At 48.4% G+C, this 25292-nt stretch overlaps 1 protein-coding gene across 1 annotated transcript in view; it reads left to right on the top strand.

Moving 5' to 3' along the window:
• SLC24A5 (solute carrier family 24 member 5) overlaps positions 1-25292 on the top strand; it is a 260856-nt gene that overhangs the window by 186129 nt on the left and 49435 nt on the right. Inside the window, exon 5 of the mRNA XM_086959008.1 lies at positions 1113-1213. Coding sequence (XP_086815134.1) covers positions 1113-1213 — 101 coding nt within the window. The remainder of the gene's footprint in view (positions 1-1112; positions 1214-25292) is intronic.

The raw sequence follows: 25292 nt of genomic DNA, 5'->3' as shown, positions 1-25292 counted from the left end.
GGGTGGGCACCCGGGCACTAATTAAAATGAAGACGCAGGGTGGGCACCTGCTCATTAAATAAAGATAAATGGGGTGGGCACCCGCAAGGCCGGCAATTTTGGGGGCATCCCTATGCTGGGAATTCCCTCATGGCGAGAGGCAGCTCGGTGCTGCGAAGCCCACGCTTTCCATCAGCTGGGCAAATTAAAAGGCAGCGCTCCCAGGAGCTAAAAGGTTGCCTAAAGTCCTGAAATAAGAAAATAAAGCCAAAGGTTCCAGGACATAGCTGGACCCAGGGAGGCAGCCTTCCTGGCAAGTCTTCCTGGGCCCCAGTAGAAGCACGCCCTGCAGGAATCAGGATCCAAAAGCAAGAACAGCTTCATCGGGCCACAGCCCCTATATTAAAACAGCATTTTCATTTGTGTAAAAGTGTAGGGCAAGAGGAGAACCAGATACAACTGGTTCAGGGAAACTTTGGAGCCCTTTGTTGTGCTCAGCTCCTCTCTCCATTGTCAGGTGGGGGCTAGGTGCTCAGACGCACCACAGGGGGCAGAGCCAGCATTGTGGAGGGGAGAAACAGCCCTATTCAGGTCCCAGGTGCAACTCCTCCCTCCCATCTACATGCAGACCTCCCTATTCACCATCGGGCAGACCCACCCTGGCTCCAGCCACATCTTCCAGCACCTGTCAATCACAAGCCAAACATGAAATTCACATCAGGCAGGTAGACACACAGTACACAGAAATGCAAATTTCTAAAAGTGGCATTTCTCCACCAGTCACCATAAATCTGCGCACACCATCTCACAAGTGCGCACATACTAAACTCGCCCCTTATATCAGGAATTACTATGGACACACATATCCCCCATGCATTCCTATGGGAGGGCAGGCCAATCTCACCACACGCACTCAGAGAGCACACGCACTTTATACTGGGCCACAGTGCTAAAGTGCGCAGAGGCCAAAAATCACTACCACTATGTCAGAGCTGAAGGCAAAAAGTTCAGGGGTGAACCTGCCAAAAGGGCCAAGTCCAACACTGTATAATTAGTATGTAGTAAAAGAAACATCGCTATGAAAGACATGATGTTGTAGTAGATTGTGATCTAGAAATGCCTCTTCTCTGCAGGTGTCCAGGTTATCCTGCTGGCCATTATTTCGAGACTGCGTGGCCTACGCCATCAGCGTAGCAGCCGTCATTGCTATTATATCTGACAACAAAGTATACTGGTGAGTATGACGTACGTTCATAAAATACGTTTATTGGTTGCCATTGTTTGAACTATCCACAGCTAATAATTGTCCATTGTTCTTATGGCATAAACTGCTAAATTAAATGTGTGACTGTTATATCCATGTACTTAATAAGTGTAATGTTTGGTTCTATTCTCCTGGCAACCAGAGCTTACCGACTGCATGCTTCTTTCAGTGGATTGTGGAAATCAGGGGCAGTGGTGGATTTGCTTGCGCAGGAACGGCTGCTGGGGTTTACTCCTCTTATACTCAATAAAGCCCTTTTTTAAAGAAGATAACTGTGTTTGCTTCTCCTTAACAAATGATGACGAGAATGGGATCCACCCTCTAAAGAAGAGGAGGAGGACATCTTTGTGAGCAGTTTTGTTCTTTTTCATCTATATTTGATCAGGGCTAATCTGGCTATGGTCGTGTGCTTTGCCGCTTGCTTTGTCGCTTTGAAGTATTGAAGAGCCCTAGCAGCGTGTGTGGATGTACTGTAATTGTGGGACTTCAAGTTTTTAAAGAAACATATGTAAGTACTGAAACTTACATTTTAGTTGCTCAACAGTTACCTGTGGAGCCGCTGTGCGCACCTGCGCCTTTCAAATCATCGCAAAACTTTGCGAGGAAGCCACTGTGAGTTCATTGTGTCATAGTCATTGTCATCGTGAGACGTTCATACACAGAACTCGGATTCAGTGTTCCTGTTCTTTCTGAAGTTGATGGTGCGTGACCACGTTGTTGAGGTCACATTGTACGTGCCACCATCTTGGAGGGATAATGTGTTCCGGTTGCTTCTCTGATTGATTTTGCGTGACCCACATCTCTCGAGGTCACGTTGTGCATGCCGCCATTTTGAAGGAATTTGTTCCTCATTATCAGCATTTGGCAATTTCGTTGACGTTTTGGCATTTGTGAAAGAGATCGTATCTACTCAAATGCTTCTTTGACTTTGACAGCTGTTGTAAAATCGGAGACTCTCTATAGTTGGTGAGACTATTTATTCATTTTTAAGGACAATCGCTAATCTCTTTGAATTGTCCAGAGATTTTATGTCTGATTCTCTGACCAGCGCATCGCTTATCTTCTCGATTCCTTACAAGGTTCACCTTCTCATAATACTTGTTACTAAAGCATACTCTCATAAAAGAACACCTAAAACTAGCAACACGTTTCAGTGATCAGCACACTGCTTATCTATACATGTTTTATTGACTGTCCCATTCAAATCGTTTTAATTAATTTTTCTACCATGGCAACACAGTCAATCCCTCCACCTCCTGTGTTTTTGGAAGAACATGGTCCTACTTTCTGCACTGGGAGGACTGGCTAGAAGCTTTCCACATCATATGTAGAAGCTATTGGTGGGGATGTATTTGTTACTATTAGAAAATTTGCAATCTTTGAAACTGAGCTTGGGTGTTGAAGGAAGGAAAGTTTTGAAAACTCTTCCTAAAACAGTTATTAATGTAAGGAGCTCTGGTGAAAATGCAACAGAAGAGAGTGAAGATGTTTATGAATTAGCTATTGCAGCGTTGTCTGAGAACTATGGCAAGAAGTGAAGCATGTTCGTGGAAAAACAGAAATTCTTTTCCCGAGAACAATTACAAGAGGAAAAGATTGAACAGGATGTAACAGCGTTAAGGAGAGTAACTATAGCATGTACATTTAGAGATCTCAGGGATAAGATAATTAGAGATCAATTGATAAATGCTACTAACAATACAAAAATACAAGAAAAGTTACTAGATTTAAAGGCTCTCACTTTAGAGAAGACCTTAGAAATTGCTAAGTGCATTGTGAATGCACCACCGTATGTGAAAGAGTTATCAAAAATAGAGTCTACTGATGATGCTAATAAACCTAAGGTATGCAATGTAAGTAGCAACAAGAAAGGAGAGTGTTCGGAAGATAACAAAAACAACAGCGATAAGAAACAATTTTAGAAGGTCATGTTATAGATGTGGGAGCAATAGACACACTGCTGATGCTACTCATTGATGTTATAAGTGTAAAAAAATAGCTCACTTTTCTAGAGTATGTAAAGCGAGTGACACTTCTCACACCAAATAAGTTGTAAATGTCATTGTCAATTCAGGAAGTTAAAGTGACATAGAGGTTTTAGTAATCAATGAAATGGATTCTACTAATAAGAAACCTAGCAACATTTATTGTCCACCTAAATGCAATATTTTGATTGACAACAAGAAATTAGCTATGTGGACCGATTCATGTTCACCTATCACTTTAATTGATAAACAAGTATGGATGGATTTAGGTTCTAATGAATTACAAACTGCTGATGTAAATCATGTAGGATACTGTGGCCAAAAAATACCTGCACTTGGCAAAATTAGGTTTCACCAAAGAGAGGGCACAGCTGAAATATATGTTGTAGAAAAAGTAAAGTTGTTGTTGGGGTGGAGAGAACAAAAAGCCTTAGATATTCTACTTGACTCCAACCATCCTTTGCAAGTGTTGATGACTGAACCACAATGTACTAATGATTGGATATTCAGCTTTCACATCTTTAAAAAAAGATTTAGGTTGCTTAAAATGTTTGACATCGCATAATTCTTAAAGATGTGTCCTCTCCTTAAGTCCACACAGTACGAAACCCTTTAAACATGAATTAAACAGGTTATGTGAAGAAGGCATTATAGAACCGATAAAAGCATCGGATTGGTTAAGTCCCATTGTGATCGCACGCAAACCCAATGGCAGTATCCGCATGTGTGCAGACTTGAGGGATTTAAATGAATGCACATGGGTGGATCGCCATCCGTTACCTCGCATAAATGAGATGATTGCCAGTGTGGACAACGGGAAGGTTTTCTCAACCGTAGATTTATCAAGTGCATACCATAAAGTTTTGTTGTAACCTGTATCCAGACATTTGACTTCCTTCATAACTCCAGAAGGTGCATTTCAATTAATTTGCATGCCCTTTGGTCTGGCATCTGCTTCGGCAGTTTTCCAAAGGGTGATGCTAGGAGTTTTGAAGGATGTCTCCAATGTGTTTGTATTACAAGACAATGTTTTAGTGTGGGGTAAGGATAGCTACAACATAAGATTTTAAGAATTGTACTTAGCAGAGTAGAAAAAGGTGGTTTAACCATAAGTTTACAGAAATGCAAATTCTGCAAATCAGAAGTAGATTATTTTGGTCATACATTGTCTCAAGATGGAATCAAACCAAAACTCAAACTTGTGGAGGATTTAGAGAAGGCTTCCATTCCGCATGATAAGGACCAGTTAAGATCGTTCCTGTGATTGGCCGAATATTATTCGAGATTCATCTTTTATTTTTCTGACTGTGTTTTTCCTTTGTGTGAATTAATGAAAAGGAATGCAACGTATGTGTGGACTGATAAGTGTCAAAGTGCTTTAAATGAAGTCAAAGTAGCTGTCTCAAAAGCTACCTCTTTAAAACCTTTCAATCCCAGAGATAAAAGTATAATAGTAACAAATGCCAGCGGATATGGTTTGGGAGCAGTTTTAATGCAATTACAAGAAGGGAAAGAAAAAGTGGTGGCCTTCGCATCATGCACGCTCAAGGGTGCTGAAGGCACGTATTCTACAATTGAAAAAGAGGCATTCGCATGCTGGTGGGGAGGACAGCATTTTCGCGCTCTTTTGTGAGGCACCAATTTTGAACTGCATACTGACCATAAACCTCTCATTGATATATTTTCTACGGCCGGTGCAGGTAGAGCAACACCGCGAATAGCTAAGTGGATTTATTGGTTACAGGAAAACAATTTTACCTTAAAGTACGTTCCTGGAACCAGGAATGTAAACGCTGATTGTTTGCCTCATTTGTCTGTTGATAAATTGGAAAGTGATGAAGAGAAATCTGATCAGGATGAATGGATTGTTGCTTAATTAGTAGACGTGTGTCAAGCCATAGAGGAGTCTGAGTGGAAACAAGCCATTTCTGATGATGAAATCATAAGTAAAGTGGTTAAAAATGTACCAAATAATTATGGATGGAATTTGCCCATGACCTGTTGCAATATAAAGAGGTTTGGATTATATTATCAGAAGTTTAAGGGATTTTAGGAAGGAGTAACAAGTTAGTAGTTCCGACCAGTATGAGGAATAGACTTATGGAACTTTTACACGAAGCTCATGGTGCCATGACCGCTATGAAAAGGAAGGCTAGAGATGATTTTTGGTGGTCAGGTACGGACAGATACAAGAAAGATTTGTAAGAGAATGTATTGCGTGCTCATGCAGTGATAAAGCTCATGTAGTACAAGAAACACTCATACATTCTGTAGTGGCCTATGCGTGGGAAAGAGGCCCATTGAGATTTGTGAATCTTTTGAACTATTAGGCATAGGAGAAAAGTATGCATTAGGGATAATGGACTATTTCTCTAAATGGCCAGGTAACCTTTGCTCGTGAAGTTAAGACAAGTAATGTAATAAACTTTTGTGAGGAAATCTTTCCTAGAGAAGGATGTCCTGCGGAAATTTTATCTGATAATGGCCCCCAATTTATTTCTGGTGAGTTCAGCGATTTTCTTTAAAAATGGGGTATTAAACATTTCAGAACAGCTCCTTATCCTCACTGGCGAAATGGTTTGGTTGAGCGCTTTAACCGAGTCTTAGAAGAATGCATCCAAATGGCTGTGCATGGTAATTTGTGTTGGAGTTGTGTAAAAAAGATGTGGATATATAGAACTACTCCACATTCTGTAACTGGTGAAACACCCTTTTGCCTATTAAAGGGTTGAGTTCCATGTACCATAGCTGTGCCTGCATGGATGTAGAGATGTGATAAAAAAAAGTGTGAATGAGAGAGCCGTACGGAACAAGGTGGAAAACTGCCAATTAGCATATGGGCGGAGACACAACAGCAAGTTGGTTAAAAAACCAAGAGTGTTCAAAGAAGGGATGTATGTGAGGGTACACATAGGATCTTTCTTTGGCAAAGGCAATTCCAGGTTGTCTGATATTAAAAAGGTTTCTGTGGTTAGAGGCGATTCTCTTAAACTTTCTGATGGAAGATGGTGGAATTCCAAACGCTATTTGCAGTGATGTGGAAGTTCAGGAGTGGTTAAAAACCAATCCTGTTGTAGAAGACCAATTGTGTAACTCCAGAAGAAATCTCAGTACTCTTTCAAGGGTGCCACCTACAGAATTAAAAAAAAACGATGTTATTTTTGCTTGTTATTTAATGAAAGAGGATATATGTTCTATCCTCTTAATACTTAATATGTACTTAATAAGTGTAATTTTTGGTTCTATTCTCCTGGCAACCGGATATTAGCAACTGCATGCTTCTGTCACTGGATTCTGGATTGTGGAATTCAGGGGCAGTGGTGCATTTGCTTGAGCGGGGTTACTGCTCTTATACTCCAAGCCCTTTCTTAAAGAAGATAACTGCAATTACCTCTCCTTAAAAGCGACACTGAGACGTTAGAGTGCGGAGGTGAAGGTCACGGGTAGTGCTTCTTATTTACCTCTTGTCACTGAAAATGCACGTGTTGATAGCCATGGTTTCTGAAACAAGGGAATTGATACGAATATTTTTATTAATTTACTAGCAGCCCGTCCCGACGTTGTCCCGGTATATATTGCTGCCGGACAGTAGTATATTGTTTTGAAGGATTTCGTTTTGATAGCATTTCTTATCTGTGACAGGCCTGTGAAACGCTCCGAATCACAGTGCACTGCTGATGCACTTAAGAGTGCGCGTTCAGTAGTGTGTGAACTCCAGTTTCCCTACTTTATTTTTCCTTGCAATATTATATAGCGCGAACTCGACAACATGGAATGAGCACAATTTACATTACAGAAGAACACATATATTTGTGGTAGGCACGGGGAGACAAAGCGATTTGCCTGGAATCACAGGATGTTGAGCTGATGCCGAGATTCGAACGTAGCTCCCCAGCTCTAAAGTTCGCAATTCTAGAACTTGTGGCGGGAGGTGTGTCTAAAAGTGTATGTCGGTGCTGGCCATAAATGAGAGAGACCTGCGCTTTTTTCAAATCGGTGGTGAAAAAATATGAGTATGTTGCTGGAGATGTGGGCCGCGTGCCACCAATGTACTTATCGGGGGAGGGTAAACACCCATTATTCCGCAACTTTCTTTCCGCATACCATCACTCCTCATACTTTCATTACGAAAGTACCATGACTCCGCAATGCCATTATAACGCATAGCATTACATTTTATATGCTTTTACCACGCATACATTTACAACGAAATTCGTTGTAAATGCATGAATGGTAAAAGCATGTTTTTTTTAATGTTTGGATAAGGTAAGTATGGGTATAGGGCTATATGTTTTGGAGTACTGAGGTATATGTTTTGGGGTGTTTGGGTATTTTAAGAGTTCAGATATAGTTTTGGATTATGGGGTACAGGGGTAGTTTTAGGGTTTAGGGATAGGTATGGGTTTTGGGGTACAGTGGTATTTTTAGGGTTCAGGGCTAGGTTTGGGTTTTGGGGTACAGGGGTATTTTAAGGGTTCAGGTCTAAGTTTGGGTTTTAGGGTATAGGGGTATTTTTAGGGTTCAGTGGTAGGTTTGGGTTTTGGGGTACAGGGGTATTTTAATGGTTCAGGGCTAGGCTTGGGTTTTGGGGTACAGGGGTATTTTAGGGTTCAAGGGTAGGTTTGGGTTTTGGGGTACAGGGGTATTTTAAGGGTTCAGGGCTAGGTTTGGGTTTTGGGATACATGGGTATTTTAAGGATTCAGGGCTAGGTTTTGGGGTACAGGGGTATTTTAAGGGTTATGGGGTAGGTTTGGGGTTTGGGGTACAGGGGTATTTTTAGGGTTCAGGGCTAGGTTTGGGTTTTGGGGTACAGGGGTATTTTTAGGGTTCAGGGGTAGATTTGGGTTTTGGGGTACAGGTGTATTTTTAGGGATAGGTTTGGGGTACAAGGTATACTTATAGGGTTAAGATAGGTTAGTGTATAAGAGTGTTGGGATATTTTAAGGAGTACGGGTGGGTTATGATTATGGGGTGCAGGGGTATTTAAAGGGAGCAGGGTGGACACCAGGAGCTGGAATGTACAGAACCTGGGAAGAAAAAACAAAGAAATATTGGGCACAGCGCTCACTTTTTTTTCTGTAATCCTGCGCCCGCACACTCCCACCCCCCAGCACACGCCCACAGCACACGATATGAGACATGGCATGAAGGGCGGAACGTACCACACGCCCCTAGCACACATCCTCAGCACAACGCAGACACACCCACAAGGGACTACTTTGCTGGCACGGTTATTTTACCTTTTAAATGTATATGGTAGGCGTCTGCATAGCCTATGTCCTTCTGCTGCAACTGCCCTTTCCAACGCTGTATTGGGTGTTGTGATTGGTACTGTGGTTCCTGAGATTACCCGCCTCAAAGGTTTGGGCTCTCTCTTTATTATATTAGTATGGATTATTGCAATGCAAAATGGCAGAAATATGTGTTTAAAGCACATATTTTTGCCATTTTGTCACCCCCTCAGCACCCCCCTTCCTACGCCACTGAAGAGGGCTCAAAGTTACTATTGTTGCAAAAAGTTTTTTGCTATGGAGTGTTTACTTCGCATCCGAGGTATAAATGTTTCATAGTTCCAATATTCTTTATCGTTTTACTAAAGGAATACAGACAATTAAGATGATATATAATACAATACAACAAGTCTTATAAACCATACCAATATGAGCAATTCATAAATAGAAGTATATTTCATGTAATAACTAAGTTAAATGTAATACCCAAATAATTAAGAATAAAAAACATTTTCATGAAAGTGGTTGTATTGCTTAGATAAATAAATAATGCGAATAAAGAAGAGAGAGAGAGAGAGAAAGAGGAAGGAAAGAAAAGGAAAGTAAAGAAGAGGAAGAGAGGAGAATAATCAAGAGAATAATCACAAGATGGGAACGCCTGCTTCTTTGAGAGAAATAGCTTAAGAGAAAGACACAAAAGTAAATTGAGCCACCAGCCCTTGCGAAGCCAAGTCCATGTATCTATCCAAAGACCTCCAAACCACACTAGAAATAGACAGCGTATAGAGCCTATCTTCAATCAAGGTATGAGCTACTTGAAGAAATGATACCCAAGCCCACCAAGTATGGTATGATACTGAATTAAAAGACTTCTACTCTGTTAATATAATTTTACCAGCAAATGATATGAACAAGGCTAGTAATTGCATATCCGTATCATCAAGTGGTAATGGGGTAGGTGCAGCCCATGGGCCTAATAAGATTAAAGCTATTGAGAGCTCAAACGTAATACCAAAAATTAGCAGTAAGTTTTTGTGGACCAATTCCCAGAAAGGATGCAATATCAAGCATTCAAAAAACATATGTTGATGGGTTCCAGCAACTAGTTTGCAACTCCAACAAAGATTGTTATCTTTAAGTTAAGGTCCAGTGTAGGAGATTCAGAGTAAAAAATGTTGATTAAATAAGAGAAGAAGCAATCTTATTCCTTAGCAAAAACTTCCGACGTAGCAGATAAAAACTTATAAATCCTGGAAGCAATATGACCTGATCTGCTCCACATAGATAGAAGCGAAACTGTAGTGACTCAGGATAAAAAGGTATTTTAGTTAAAGCTATCTTCACTTTCAGAAAGGAAGAAAAATCCATATTACTGAGATTATAGTCTTTAGCTAAAGAGGAAAAAGGAATCGTGTCTTGCTTAGAATCATAAAGGTCTTTGACCAACGTAATACCCTTTCCTTGCCCAGGAAAACATTGTATCAATATCAGTCACATTTTTAGGATTATGCCATAGAGGGGACCACCTGGATTTATGAATTGGTTTAGAAACCTTTTTGTCTATGCATTTTAATGCATTAATTGTATCTGAGATAATGCTTCTTGAGAACAGAAGGGTCAATGTAGATGCGGTCATAAAATTAGAAGTGGGAAGAGGAGAGCCCAACTGTCGTTCAATATAGATCCAAGGAGGGGTGTGGTTGGAATCCGGTGCAAACCAAAGAGCCCCTTGGGATGTTAAAAAGGCAGTTTGATACAAGTTCTAGTCCGGAAGATTGCATCCCCCCCAGGGCATAGGGTTTCCTAAAATGTTTATATGCTATTATAGCGAGTTTATCACTCCATGAAAAATTTTAAGTACGAACCTCAATCTTATGGAAAAAGAATGAGGATAGCTTCATAGGCAGCATAGACGAAAAAAAATTAACAATGGGAGTAATCATCATCTTCAAGACTTGAAAGCGTCCCCACCAGGAAATGTATTTAGGCGACCATGCGTTCAGTAGGTCTTTAATCTTAGCTATGATAAGAGATTCATTATATGAAATAGCATCTGACATTTTTACAGAACCAAATCCCTAGATACTTAATACGAGTCGATTGCCATTTAAACCCTACATTCCCCATGTGAGAAGTGAAGCATAATGTGTTCAGGGGGAACATTTCCGTCTTGTCCTTATTCAGAGTATACCCTGAAACAAGAGAAACATTTTTAATAGTCTTGGAAACGGCAGGGATCGCCTTCACGATATCTTTAGAAAAAATAAGCACCTCATCTGCATAAGCGGCCGTTTTAATGGTGTGCAAACCAAATTGAAAACCTCTAATGTCCTGATTGAGGTTATGTAACCGAAGATGTGGGTCATAGACAAAAAAAACAGAAGAGGAGACAATGGACAGCCTTGCCTAGTGCCCTGGCAAAGATCAAAAAAGGAAGATGTATCCCCATTGATTCTAATATTAGCTTTAGGTTGAGCATATAGGGACATTACCATATTAATAAATGAATCACCAAGATTATGAGATTGAAGAACTGCTTTTAGGAAAGGCCAAGAGACTTTATCAAAAGCCTTCTCGGCGTCGAGGGCAATTTTTGAGGGGATTTTTGCTTTTTTCAGAATATGACAAAAAGTTCAAATATTTTCTCTAACCAACCTTCCTTTAAAAAATTCAGTCTGGGAGGAATGGAAAAGATTAGGGACATGGCCCTCCAAGTTTTTAGCCAAAATTTTGGCAAAAATCTTAGCTTCCATATTTAGAAGAGAAATTGGGCAGAAATATTTAGGGTCCGAATGATTCTTTCCCTCTTTAAGAATTACAACAATAGTGACCTCCGCAGCTGAGACAGACCTTACCAGACGAGACAAAATTGTCAAAAACATCTTTGAGATAATTTAATAAAGAAGATAGAAAAGTCTTATAGAAGGCAATATGGAACCAGTCAGGTACTGGAGCCTTCCCTGACCTAGTAGCCTTAATGGCCTGAATTATTTCTTCAGCATCAATTGGTTTTCCCAAGTCAGCCATGTTTGAATCGGAAATAGTTTTTGTAGGAATAGAAGTCAAGAATTGCTGACATGTAGCTAGGTTACACTGAACTTTGGGCGTATATAATTTTTTATAAAAATCATGGAAAACCTCAATGTCCTGAGTATGATCCTTCCTGGAACCAGAAATATCATTGATCTAAGAGATCTGAGCCGTTTTAACATTTGTATCCTGATATTTTAGTGTAGCAGCTAGCATCTTACCTGCGCAGTTACGTAACAATAAATGTTTAGATTTTTACACCTCAACCCCAATGTGAGCCCTTTTGGTAACTATGGAGTTGTAAGAATATTTTAGGTTCTTGATCTCTTGTAGAAGCGATTTCTCCTTAGAGCCTCTATATAAGAATCCTTTACTTTTAATTTCATCACCGAAGGCAATGAGTAATCTTCTAATATCAGCGTTCCATTTGGCCATTTTTTTTATTATATAACCTCTAACAGTACATTTAAAGGCATCCCACAAGACTACTGGGGAGCTTACGGAAGACATGTCTTTGAAAAAATTGTGAATATTCGCATTCAATTGTTTAACCTCATCCTTATTGTAAGAAATGGGGGTTACCCAAATCTCCAAGGGGGTAGCATTACATCAAGCGGGCAGGCCAAACTTCGAGGACATGTGAAGCATTCGCGCAGTACCCACAGACGACACACCAGGTACACTACAAAAGAGACGCAACTCCACCTTTGGTTGGAAAAGAAGTAGTTTAGTGATATCTCCAACCTGTAAGGTAAAAAGGAAAAATACACTGTTAATCATAACATGGCGCCAACTGGCACCCAAGCCAAGTATTTCAGTGGGGGATTATTTACATGGGACAAAAAGGGTTGAGTCCATAGTCCATAGCTGAAATATCAAAAGGTTAGCATTTGGCACGTAACATCAATGACACCTATATCAGGGAAAAATGCACTTGGTGTATTCGCCCATTAAACATGCAACCAAACATTAGGGGTAAGAACCCAAAATAGCTGGCATTGGCGACTCCTGCAAAGAGAATAGGAATCACCTGGCATTAACATTAGGCAGGAACACCTGTAATAAAACATCAGGTTTCTTCCCCCCTCCACCTAGGGAACTACGCGTCTGGCAGGGCCTACTCAGGCCTTCATCCTTGGGAGGTTGGCTGAAATTGTAAGTTGCATATTAGCGTAATTACACCTCATGCGTGACAACGCCAACCCAACCCCTGTAAGGGAAAAACATCATATAATACCAGACAGGAACATGAATCCTCAGCCCCCCCCTGCAACCTGCAACACAACCATTAAGCAGGGCATTGGCATCAACAACATAAGAACCAGGCCTCTAATATACTCCCTAGGGCACCCCACACTGGCATAAAGCTTGGCCCTAACTCGGGAGGTCAGGCAGGCAATAACCACTAGGCGCAGTGGTGCATCACACCTGGACAGGTAACATGAAACGCTGCGTTACCCTAGGCAACCAGCATCCTGATCAGAAATGAACATGGCAAATAACCATTGCAGGGCTCAGGGATCAACAAGCCATTAACAACCAGGCTGAGTTACCCAGCCCTTCACTCTGCAGGGCCTAACACCTAGCTAGGGGTTAACTTGTCCCTGTACCAATCCCGGGGGGGGGGGGCCTCAGTAATGTCCCGGCCCAGTCTAGAGGCTTAAAAAGGGGATCAATAGGGCCAATGAAGCTCAGTACAGTTTCCAGAGGCTAGCCCAAGTCCTGGGGCGAGCACCGACCCTGTGCCCCGACCTCCACACAGGTTAATCCAAGCCCCACTCACCAGGCTCTCCTCGATGGCTCCTGCGGGGCTCAATAGGTCCTGCGGGGCGTCATCTGCAGGGGGGGGGTCACCAGGCACCGACAATGTGCCTCGAGTCGCAGGACTCCTTTCCAGAGGAGGGGGCAGGCACCGGCAATGTGCCTCGAGGCCCCTCCTCTCTGCGGCAACACTCGGGCCCCTCCTCCTCTCGGGGGCCTGGGGGGCCACTATACTCTCCTCACCCGGGCCTCCTTTCCTCACAGGGGCCCGGGGTTTTAATCCAACCTCAGGGAGGCCTCAGGGGACACACGAAGTGTCTCGGCACACGTGGGGGGAAGCCTGCCTGGCATTCCTCCCACCTCGCACGGCTCCCTTCTCCGGTCGCCTCTAGTCAGGAGGCGGGGCTAGCACCGACAGTGTGCCCCGGCCCCGCCTTCTTCACCGGCCCCTCGCGTGGGGCACAGACCGGCGGGGTGGCCTCCCGCTCCGGTCGCTTCTCTCGGGGCTCCCTCCTTGGCACGGGGGCCCCGCAACGGAGCTTCACCCGGGTCCCCCTCCTACGTCACGGGGACCCGGGGCTTAGACTCTGCTTCTCCCTCCAGCGCGGGCACAGACCGGCGGGGTGGCCTCCCGCTCCGGTCGCTCGATCCTCGGGGCTCCCCCTTCGTCCACGGGGGCCCCACACCAGCTCTTCACCCGGGTCCCCCTCCTACCTCACGGGGACCCGGGGCTTCGATCCCGCCTCTTCTGGCCTTGCCGGCTGTCAGCCAATCCCTGCGCGGCCTTCACAGGTCACGGCCGCGCAGGCCAATCCGTGCGCGACGGGGGCGGGCCGATGACGCGGCCTGTCCCCCCGTCACGTGATGCGGGAGTCGGCGGCCTCAGGGCCGAGCGCGGCCCTTCCTTCACTTCGGCGGCCCTCTCCTGGTACCGGGGGCCGCCGCAACGACACTCGCCACAGTGGGGGGTCCCACACGCACGCCGGGCTGCGGCGGTGATTTCCAGCGGCGATAAGGGGTAGGCTCCCTTGTAATTAATTACTTATACGCAGACAGCGCGCTGACACGAGGGTAGGCTCCTCAGCGCTGTTTCTCCTCACAGTTCCCTCAGCGCCCGGGCTGCAACGGTGATTTCCGGCTGCGATAAAGGGGTAGGCTCCCTTCTTAATTAATTAATCATATGGCAGATAGCGCGCTGACACGAGGGTAGGCTCCTCCAGCGTGATTCTCCTCAGGAGAATGGCGCTATGCACAGCGCACTGCTCCTCTCCCTGCCCATACTACTTCCAGGGCCAGCAGCATCCCAGGGGCCACACTAGCCCCAGCGCTTCTCTCCCCACAGCGCTTGATAGGCAGTCAAGGGGCAGTCTAAGAGTCACACTTCCTCGAGGGCACGCTCCTCCCCGTCCAGCGCTTCCACAGGGGCCACAACTTCCCTGGGGGCATCAACTTCCCCAGAATAGCGCCTGCCAGGCAGTACCTTACAAGGGGGCAACAGTTCCTCTAGCCAGCCCCAGGGCACACTCCTCACCTCCTGGGGGGCTCAGGTCCACAGCATTCCTCAGCAGTGCTGGCGTGGTACCCGGTCCAACAACGTCAGTGACCTGAGTAGGAGCCCTCCCTTGTCAGGGGCCCATGGGGACAGCAGCGGGGGGGTTTATAGGGGTGCAGGGCCCAGCTCACAGGCCCATGTGGCGGTAGCACCTCACAGCAGGTTCCCTCCCTTCCTTGTCCCAGCGCTGACTGACTCTCTGGTGACACTTCCCCCTATTTATACCCTCCTCCCAGGCAGTGCCAGGACCTTCTAGAATGTTGGCACATCTAGCCTAAACTGGTTCTAGGGGAGGGGGTGAGCACCCTGGGTGCCAGGCTTTCCCTCCAAAAGCTAGGGTTTGCTGGGTATTAATGACTAGACCGCCAACCTAACGCAGTCAGGTGGCACTACCCAGGCCATGGCATCCATTTTAAAATACAATACATTTCAGTCAGGTGCAGTTTTAAAATGGGGGATATTTTCTGTACACCATTTACAACATGTAATTTTACATTTTCACAAAGTGTCTCACACCACTCATGGCCTATACAGGTTTAATCCCATGGGGGAGACATCCTAGGTAAAGGGGTCAAAAGCGAAAAATTTTGGGGGAAAAAGGCCAAGTCCAAAACGACTCCCCCCCCAGCCAAAAGCCAGGGTAGACCGATCAATGCCTTGATGGGCTTCCCTGCTTGGGGCGGAAAAAGGTGGACGCAGGCCTGCAACTACAGGAGCACCTGCAGTCTCTCCTCCACTCTGGAACCCAATGGTTCTCTTTCGCAACCCTCCCTTCACCCACAGAACCACCCCACTGGTGTTCCCTAGTGGGATGTTTCTCCTTCCTAGAGTGGGAGGCTCTAGCCTCAGGCTTGGAATTCTCTCGAACCACTCTCCTCTCTCCATATTTCCACTGGTCCACCCACCTGGGGTCTACACCCTCAGAATGACCAGCCCTTAGGGGCGAGGCTCCCCTCCCCCTACTTCTCCTCCTAGGGTTCCTCCATCTCCTACGCCTGGGGACACCCTCACACAACTCTCTTCCCAACCTGGAATCGAAACCCACAGGCTGACCCGGTGACAGGGGCGAGTCCTCCCTCTCCCTGCACCCCCTCCCAGAATTCTGCACCCTCCTACCCGGAGAAGTACCCCTGGGAGTCACTTCCGGGGGGACTCTGATTACAGATGTCCCTCCCACCAGGGCAGGCAACTCCTGTCCCTGGCCACCCAACCCGGGATCTATGCCCTGTGGCTGAGCCGGTGACAGAGAAGAGACCTTCCTCCCTCTGCACCCCCTCCCAGAGTTCCGCACCCTCCCACTGGAAAGGGTACCCCTGGGAGTCAATTTGGTAGGGACCTGCTTTACAGGAACCCCACCTTCCAGGTCAGGCAACCCCTGAACCTGGAACCCCAGTCCAAGATCTAGACCCTGTGACTGGTCAGACCCCCGAACCCCTGGAGCTCTGATTAATGATGCTCCGGGTTCTCCTGACATAAGGGGATCCCTCCTTCTGGATGACACATCGGGGCAGCCTAGCCTCCCAAGCTGGGGTTCTCTTAAAGAACACTCCAGGCCTGGTGGCCGCAGCTGGGGCACCTTGGGACACCTCCCCGTCTCACTCCCTTCAGGATCACTCCCCTCAGCCTTCCCAGACGCTCTGGCACTTACCCAGAGGTCTGCCTCCCGTGCAAGTTCCCTGGGGTCTGAGAACCCGCACTGCAACAGATGGTGACGCAGTCTTGGGAAACAACTCCTCAGCATGTGCTCCCGGATAACGGCATGGCACAGCCCATCCCAATCCTCCACTGCTCTCCTCACCACCCAATCCTCCAGTACAGTCCAACACTCCTCCTCGAACTCTCCCCAGGACTGATGGGACAGCTTTCCCCTGCCCCTCAACACTAACCCGTCCTCCTCCTCCGGGGAATCAGGCACAGTCTCCTGGGCTTCGGGAGTGGGACACCTTGCACTGGACCTACACTCGCTGCCACCACTGGATCCCACCCACCTCGGTGAATCCAGACTCCTAAAACCACTCTCAGGGGACAACCTACCCACCTGAGCTGATCTCTCCCTGGCGAAGGCCCTCTCCGCCTCCGCCATCCTCTCCAGCGCTAGGACTCTTTCAGTCTCTAGTCGCTGCTCTTCTACCCTCAGCTGCGCTAAGCCCTCGGCATGCCTGAGCTTTGCCAGCGCCAGCTGATACTCCCTCTCTTCTCTCCTATCTACCCACTCTTCTGGGACAGGGAAAGGGATGGGGCAGTGCCCCCGGGACTGGACCCAGTGCGAGACTCCCTATCTTCGGTGTCCTCCACAGCTACTGGCGTCTCCGCCCTCTCAAACTCTTCCTCCTCATCGGAATAACTACCTCCCAGGGTTCTGGATGGGGAGCCCTCTCTCTGGTCTCTAACCCACTGACCCTTTAAAACCTCGGGGGGGTAGTCAGACAAGTCCCCATCAATCTCTAAGGGCTCTCCCCTCTTGAGGGCCTCATAGAGAAACAGGTTCCTCCTAATGTTCCCCACTGGGGGTATCCCTCTCTCCAGGAGGAAGTCTATCACCTCCTGTTCGGTGTACTCCATCAGTTCCACTTCCTGGTAGATCAACCCCATCGTGGCGAGGTACACCCGGGACACACCCTCCCAGTGGAACAAGGGGACAATTCAGAACACTCTTCAGGAGGAAGCAATAAAAAACAATAATCCCCACAACAAGGCTCAGATTACATCCAAAGCTCTATTTGCAGTGTAACCCGTGGCCGCTGTGGTACTGCGCAAACACAATTCCTATCCCACCGCTTGCCACCAATGTAAGAAATGGGGGTTACCCAAATCTCCAAGGGGGTAGCATGGCATCAAGCGGGCAGGCCAAACTTCGAGGACATGTGAAGCATTCGCGCAGTACCCACAGACGACACACCAGGTACACTACAAAAGAGACGCAACTCCACCTTTGGTTGGAAAAGAAGTAGTTTAGTGATATCTCCAACCTGTAAGGTAAAAAGGAAAAATACACTGGTAATCATAACATGGCGCCAACTGGCACCCAAGCCAAGTATTTCAGTGGGTGATTATTTACATGGGACAAAAAGGGTTGAGTCCATAGTCCATAGCTGAAATATCAAAAGGTTAGCATTTGGCACGTAGCATCAATGACACCTATATCAGGGAAAAATGCACTTGGCGTATTCGCCCATTAAACATGCAACCAAACATTAGGGGTAAGAACCCAAAATAGCTGGCATTGGCGACTCCTGCAAAGAGAATAGGAATCACCTGGCATTAACATTAGGCAGGAACACCTGTAATAAAACATCAGGTTTCTTCCCCCCTCCACCTAGGGAACTACGCGTCTGGCAGGGCCTACTCAGGCCTTCATCCTTGGGAGGTTGGCTGAAATTGTAAGTTGCATATTAGCGTAATTACACCTCATGCGTGACAACGCCAACCCAACCCCTGTAAGGGAAAAACATCATATAATACCAGACAGGAACATGAATCCTCAGCCCCCCCCCCCCCTGCAACCTGCAACACAACCATTAAGCAGGGCATTGGCATCAACAACATAAGAACCAGGCCTCTAATAGACTCCCTAGGGCACCCCACACTGGCATAAAGCTTGGCCCTAACTCGGGAGGTCAGGCAGGCAATAACCACTAGGCGCAGTGGCGCATCACACCTGGACAGGTAACATGAAACGCTGCGTTACCCTAGGCAACCAGCATCCTGATCAGAAATGAACATGGCAAATAACCATTGCAGGGCTCAGGGATCAACAAGCCATTAACAACCAGGCTGAGTTACCCAGCCCTTCACTCTGCAGGGCCTAACACCTAGCTAGGGGTTAACTTGTCCCTGTACCAATCCCGGGGGGGGGGGGCCTCAGTAATGTCCCGGCCCAGTCTAGAGGCTTTAAAAGGGGATCAATAGGGCCAATGAAGCTCAGTACAGTTTCCAGGGGCTAGCCCAAGTCCTGGGGCGAGCACCGACCCTGTGCCCCGACCTCCACACAGGTTAATCCAAGCCCCACTCACCAGGCTCTCCTCGATGGCTCCTGCGGGGCTCAATAGGTCCTGCGGGGCGTCCTCTGCAGGGGGGGGTCACCAGGCACCGACAATGTGCCTCGAGTCGCAGGACTCCTTTCCAGAGGAGGGGGCAGGCACCGGCAATGTGCCTCGAGGCCCCTCCTCTCTGCGGCAACACTCGGGCCCCTCCTCCTCTCGGGGGCCTGGGGGGCCACTATACTCGCCTCACCCAGGACTCCTTTCCTCACAGGGGCCCGGGGTTTTAATCCAACCTCAGGGAGGCCTCAGGGGACACACGAAGTGTCTCGGCACACGTGGGGGGAAGCCTGCCTGGCATTCCTCCCACCTCGCACGGCTCCCTTCTCCGGTCGCCTCTAGTCAGGAGGCGGGGCTAGCACCGACAGTGTGCCCCGGCCCGCCTTCTTCACCGGCCCCTCGCGTGGGGCACAGACCGGCGGGGTGGCCTCCCGCTCCGGTCGCTTCTCTCGGGGCTCCCTCCTTGGCACGGGGGCCCCGCAACGGAGCTTCACCCGGGTCCCCCTCCTACGTCACGGGGACCCGGGGCTTAGACTCTGCTTCTCCCTCCAGCGCGGGCACAGACCGGCGGGGTGGCCTCCCGCTCCGGTCGCTCGATCCTCGGGGCTCCCCCTTCGTCCACGGGGGCCCCACACCAGCGCTTCACCCGGGTCCCCCTCCTACCTCACGGGGACCCGGGGCTTCGATCCCGCCTCTTCTGGCCTTGCCGGCCGTCAGCCAATCCCTGCGCGGCCTTCACAGGTCACGGCCACGCAGGCCAATCCGTGCGCGGCGGGGGCGGGCCGATGACGTGGCCTGTCCCCCCCGTCACGTGATGCGGGAGTCGGCGGCCTCAGGGCCGAGCGCGGCCCTTCCTTCACTTCGGCGGCCCTCTCCTGGTACCGGGGGCCGCCGCAACGACACTCGCCACAGTGGGGGTCCCACACACACGCCGGGCTGCGGCGGTGATTTCCAGCGGCGATAAGGGGTAGGCTCCCTTGTAATTAATTACTTATACGCAGACAGCGCGCTAACACGAGGGTAGGCTCCTCAGCGCTGTTTCTCCTCACAGTTCCCTCAGCGCCCGGGCTGCAACGGTGATTTCCGGCTGCGATAAAGGGGTAGGCTCCCTTCTTAATTAATTAATCATATGGCAGATAGCGTGCTTACACGAGGGTAGGCTCCTCCAGCGTGATTCTACTCAGGAGAATGGCGCTATGCACAGCGCACTGCTCCTCTCCCTGCCCATACTACTTCCAGGGCCAGCAGCATTCCAGGGGCCACACTAGCCCCAGCGCTTCTCTCCCCACAGCGCTTGATAGGCAGTCCAGGGGCAGTCTAAGAGTCACACTTCCTCGAGGGCACGCTCCTCCCCGTCCAGCGCTTCCACAGGGGCCACAACTTCCCTGGGGGCATCAACTTCCCCAGAATAGCGCCTGCCAGGCAGTACCTCACAAGGGGGCAACAGTTCCTCTAGCCAGCCCCAGGGCACACACCTCACCTCCTGGGGGGCTCAGGTCCACAGCATTCCTCAGCAGTGCTGGTGTGGTACCCGGTCCAACAACGTCAGTGACCTGGGTAGGAGCCCTCCCTTGTCAGGGGCCCATGGGGACAGCAGCGGGGGGGTTTATAGGGGTGCAGGGCCCAGCTCACAGGCCCATGTGGCGGTAGCACCTCACAGCAGGTCCCCTCCCTTCCTTGTCCCAGCGCTGACTGACTCTCTGGTGACACTTCCCCCAATTTATACCCTCCTCCCAGGCAGTGCCAGGACCTTCTAGAATGTTGGCACATCTAGCCTAAACTGGTTCTAGGGGAGGGGGTGAGCACCCTGGGTGCCAGGCTTTCCCTCCAAAAGCTAGGGTTTGCTGGGTATTAATGACTAGACCGCCAACCTAACGCAGTCAGGTGGCACTACCCAGGCCATGGCATCCATTTTAAAATACAATACATTTCAGTCAGGTGCAGTTTTAAAATGGGGGATATTTTCTGTACAACATGTAATTTTACATTTTCACAAAGTGTCTCACACCACTCATGGCCTATACAGGTTTAATCCCATGGGGGAGACATCCTAGGTAAAGGGGTCAAAAGCGAAAAATTTTGGGGGAAAAAGGCCAAGTCCAACAATTATCATCTAAAATGTCTGTGTTTAGGCTCCAAGGCTGCGATCTATGATTATCTGTAAAGTTAAGAAGAGTAAAGGAAACCTCCGCCTGATCAGAGACAAGAGTCGGATGGATCGTCACATTAGTAGTATGTTTCAAAAGAGCTGCGTCCACTAAGAGATAATCAATACGAGAAACGGTAGAATGTGGAGAGGAGAAAATGGTGAAATCACTATCATTAGGGTAATGCATTCTCCATGAACAAATAAATGTAGGGTGAGGGTCTGAGGGACTAGTTTAACGACCAGCCTATGCTATTATCCCAAATAACACGTATCATAACAAAGTATAGCTAAGGGTCAGAACAAATGATGCATCCTGAATGAAACCTCCTGTGATGTGAGTGAAGCAGGGATGAAACTAAGCAAAAAGTGTGTTGTGAGCAATCACACAACTAATCCCATGGTGCTGTGAGGAAAATTCCCATCAGTCACCACACGGATCCGCCCTTCATCATCTGGGAGTCCCTACTCACAGGGATGATCGTGAGACCAGCTGTGGATTGGCCAGATGTCTAAGCCTAATCCTATAAGTGGTACTCACTGAGAGCGGAATACCAAATATGTATTGTGGTGACTGAAAAGCAGTGCTAAAAAAGTGAAGTGCAAGTGAATTAAGTGCAAACAGAGATATAAAATAAGGTAAAATTGAGGAAACTGCTTTATTCAAATCCTCTTCAGTCCTAAGAGTAAGAGAGTGCGTAGTGGACTCAACAAATAGCCACTATACTAGATGGAAGGTCATCTGTGAGTAGGGACTCCCAGATGATGAAGGGCGGATCCGTGTGGTGACTGATGGGAATTTTCCTCACAGCACCGTGGGATTAGTTGTGTGATTGCTCACAACACACTTTTGGCTTAGTTTCATCCCCGATAATGCATTCTCCATACATCCAGAAGATGATGAGAAGAGCACATATGGAAAGGGACGACCACTCGGTCCCCCCGAACGTATGGTTGGGTGCCCCGATCCTCCCGGGAAACCATTTTGGGCGGGGCGTGTCTTGGCTGGTATGCCCGAAGCGGCGTAGCCGGGGCGCGCCTTTTCCCGCCCAAGAGGGGTTGTCCTAGACACCTACACCGATGGCCACGCCCGGTAGGCGTACCGGAGGAGGGTACACGCCCTCCCACAGAAGAATAAATAGAGCGGAAATCCGAAGAAGCGTCCTCTTGTTCCTGTGCTCTGAAGGCTGCACCCACTCGTTGCTCGTGAGCCCTCGACGGAACAAGCAGCAATTTTGAGAACTTGTAATTCTTGTGTTTCTCTTTCAGTGACTTTAAGGCGAAGAATCCAGGACCGTGTTGATCGACTCGGAGCGGGATAATCGAAACCATGTCTGGCAAGAAGGTAGGAAAGGGTTCCGAGACAGATCAGGTGCTACGCATGTTGGTGAACCGAATGGCTGGCATGGAACGGAAAATGGGACAAGTCCCAGCGATCGGTCGAGGTTTGGCGGACGTCAAAAAGCAACTGGCTGCACTGAACAACCCTGGTAATCCTAAAAAGGTAATAGGCCCGGCCTTGCCGGGAATCGTCCCCGAGGGTAGAGGGAAGCGGGTCAAGAGGAGGGCGGTTGCAGGGGAGGTTCCGGTCCCTGAGGTGCCCCCTGTCAACCCTGTCACACCAGCTAACGACCCGGTACCAATCCCAGACGCGGGTCAACCGATCCCGGTTGTGATTACGCCCGCTACCGATGGGGATATGCCTCCTGAATTGGCCGCCCAATTGGCCGCATGGCTCAATAAAAAGGCAGGGGGTGCTGCGGCGCCCGGAGACACGACCGAAGAGGCCAAGTTACTAATCCACCAGTTGCGGCAGTCGCGAGATGCCGCGAAGGCGAATCTTCCTCTTGTTTCCCCACAGGTTACACCGGTAGGAACGGCAGTTGGTCTCGAGAAAACGGCGGGAACAACGACCGAACCGGGTAAGCTCACTTTGCCAATAGCGGGGGAGGGCTCATTGCCCTCGAGGCGGGAGAGGGTGGCACAACACATCCCTATTGCAACGAAAGAATTGATATGGGGAGACCAGTATGTCAATATGTGTTCGTTATTGACTGACCATCGCGAGATGGAGTATGCTAAAACCCAGAAAGATTTGTGGCACTTGAGCGTCTGGCGCGCCAAGATGGCGGAGTTCAGGGTGGATGAAACGATAATGAATTGGGCGAAGGCCTTTGCAATATTTACTGCAGTTATGGGGGAACGTAAGCCCGAGGTATTGACTGAACTGTCTTGTTATCAAACTCGTATAATGGATTTTTATGCAATGTATGAGGGGGAGGAATGGAAAGGTTACGACATGAAATTCCGAAAAGCGAAAGAATATGATGCCTCTCTGACATGGGACTGCCTCGACTCAGTCTCTTGGCATAAGCAGCTCCTGCCGGGGGCAGCAGGTACATCCTTGCCAGGCGGGAGTGGGTCAGGGGTTTCCCGCCAGCGGCCCGCGGTGCCCATTCGAGCAGGCGCCGGCGGCGATCACCAGCCGAAAACCGGCGGGAATGGTGGAAAGCGGGGGGTCTGTTGGGGCTTCAATCGAGGCAACTGTAACAGACCGCAAGGGACATGTAGGTTCAAACATGTGTGTGCGGGCTGTGGGAATTCCTCACACCCGGAGAGTTCATGTAGATCGAAAAATAACGGGGCGGGAGGAAAGGGAGGGTCCAAGCAGGACTGAGGTTGATCGTTGTGACCACTTGCCTACATCCGTTGATCTCATGGCTATGACTCCTTGGTTAAACAAATACCCTGATCATGTCTCCGCTGGGGTGTTGAGGAAGGGATTCTTACACGGCTTCCACATCCCGGGGGGGATTTTCGAGGGGACTCCTTTTGTAAAAACCAGTTATCAGCGCAACATAATCCAAGTGTGGTAGAGAGAAAAATTGCAAAGGAAGTCAGTCTAGGGCGAGTGGCGGGGCCTTTTCAGCGCCCACCAGTGGCGGATTTCATCTGTTCCCCATTAGGGGTGGTACCAAAGAAGGACCCGGGGGAGTTTAGGCTGATCCATAACCTGTCTGCTCCAAGGGGTTTCTCGGTGAACGAGGCCATTGACCCAGAAGTCTGTCGGTGCGGTACGCATCATTCGATGATGCCGTCGCCATGTTAAATCGCCTGGGCCCCGGGGCGCTGATGGCGAAATCAGATATCGAATCAGCGTTCCGGTTGCTCCCGGTACACCCACAGGATCAGCGTTTGCTAGGTTTTGCATTCCAAGGGAGGTATTACATGGATAAATGCATGCCGATGGGTTGCTCCATTTCTTGTGCCTATTTTGAAAAATTCAGCTGTTTTTTGGAGTGGGCATTCACCGAGGCCACAGGGCATAGGCATGTTATGCATTATCTAGATGACTTCCTGTTCTTGGGAGCAGCCGGCGACACGAAATGTGCGCAGGCGCTACATGACTTCTGTATCCTCATGAGGGAGTTTGGAGTCCCATTGGCACCAGGTAAGACGGTTGGACCATCTACTTCACTGGAGTTTCTAGGAATTGAGCTCGATTCTGTGGAGGGATGTTTCCGTTTACCGGTAGGAAAGGTAACCAAATTTAGGGCTTCCTTGAAACTATGCCTGAGTAAGGAGAAAGTGACCCTGCACCAGTTACAGCAAACAGTGGGTCAGCTTAACTTTGCCTTGAGAGTTATACCAATGGCCCGCCCCTTCTCACGCTCTATTGCACAAGCTATGGTTGGTCTCAAAGAAGGACACCACCGTACGAGACTGTCTGCAGAGGTTCGCCAGGATATGCGCATTTGGTTGGCATTTCTGGCAGACTTCAACGGTCGAGTCGTGTGGAACAAGCCGCCAGCGTCTTCAGATGAACTAGGTCTGTGGACTGACTCAGCGGGGAGCGTGGGATTTGGCGCCATTTTTGGTAACCGATGGTCGGCGCAAACATGGCCGGCATGGTGGCACTCCAGCGGTCTCACAAGTAACATTGGGTTCTTGGAACTGTTCCCTATTTTTGTTGCTCTGATGGCATGGCCAGACGATTTCAGAGACCGCGCTGTGGTATTTTGGTCTGATAATATGACTGTTGTCGAATGTATTAACCAACAGGCAGCACGCTGCAAATGGATCTTGAGATTGTTGAAATAAATTGTGCTGCTTTGCATGAGACTGAATGTACAGTTCAGGGCGAAACATGTGCCGGGTGTACTGAATCATGCGGCTGATGCACTCTCTCGTTCACATATGCAGGCGTTCAGGGGTTATCTACCTACAGCGGACCTAGTGGCGGCACCATTCCCCGAAGCACTCTGGCTAATCGGTGCCCCGGATTACAATACCTCGTGGCAGC

The sequence above is a fragment of the Lissotriton vulgaris genome, chromosome 2_1, assembly GCF_964263255.1.
Source record: "Lissotriton vulgaris chromosome 2_1, aLisVul1.2, whole genome shotgun sequence".
Taxonomy (NCBI): Eukaryota; Metazoa; Chordata; class Amphibia; order Caudata; family Salamandridae; genus Lissotriton; species Lissotriton vulgaris.
This window is presented reverse-complemented; position numbering and strand designations above follow the sequence as displayed.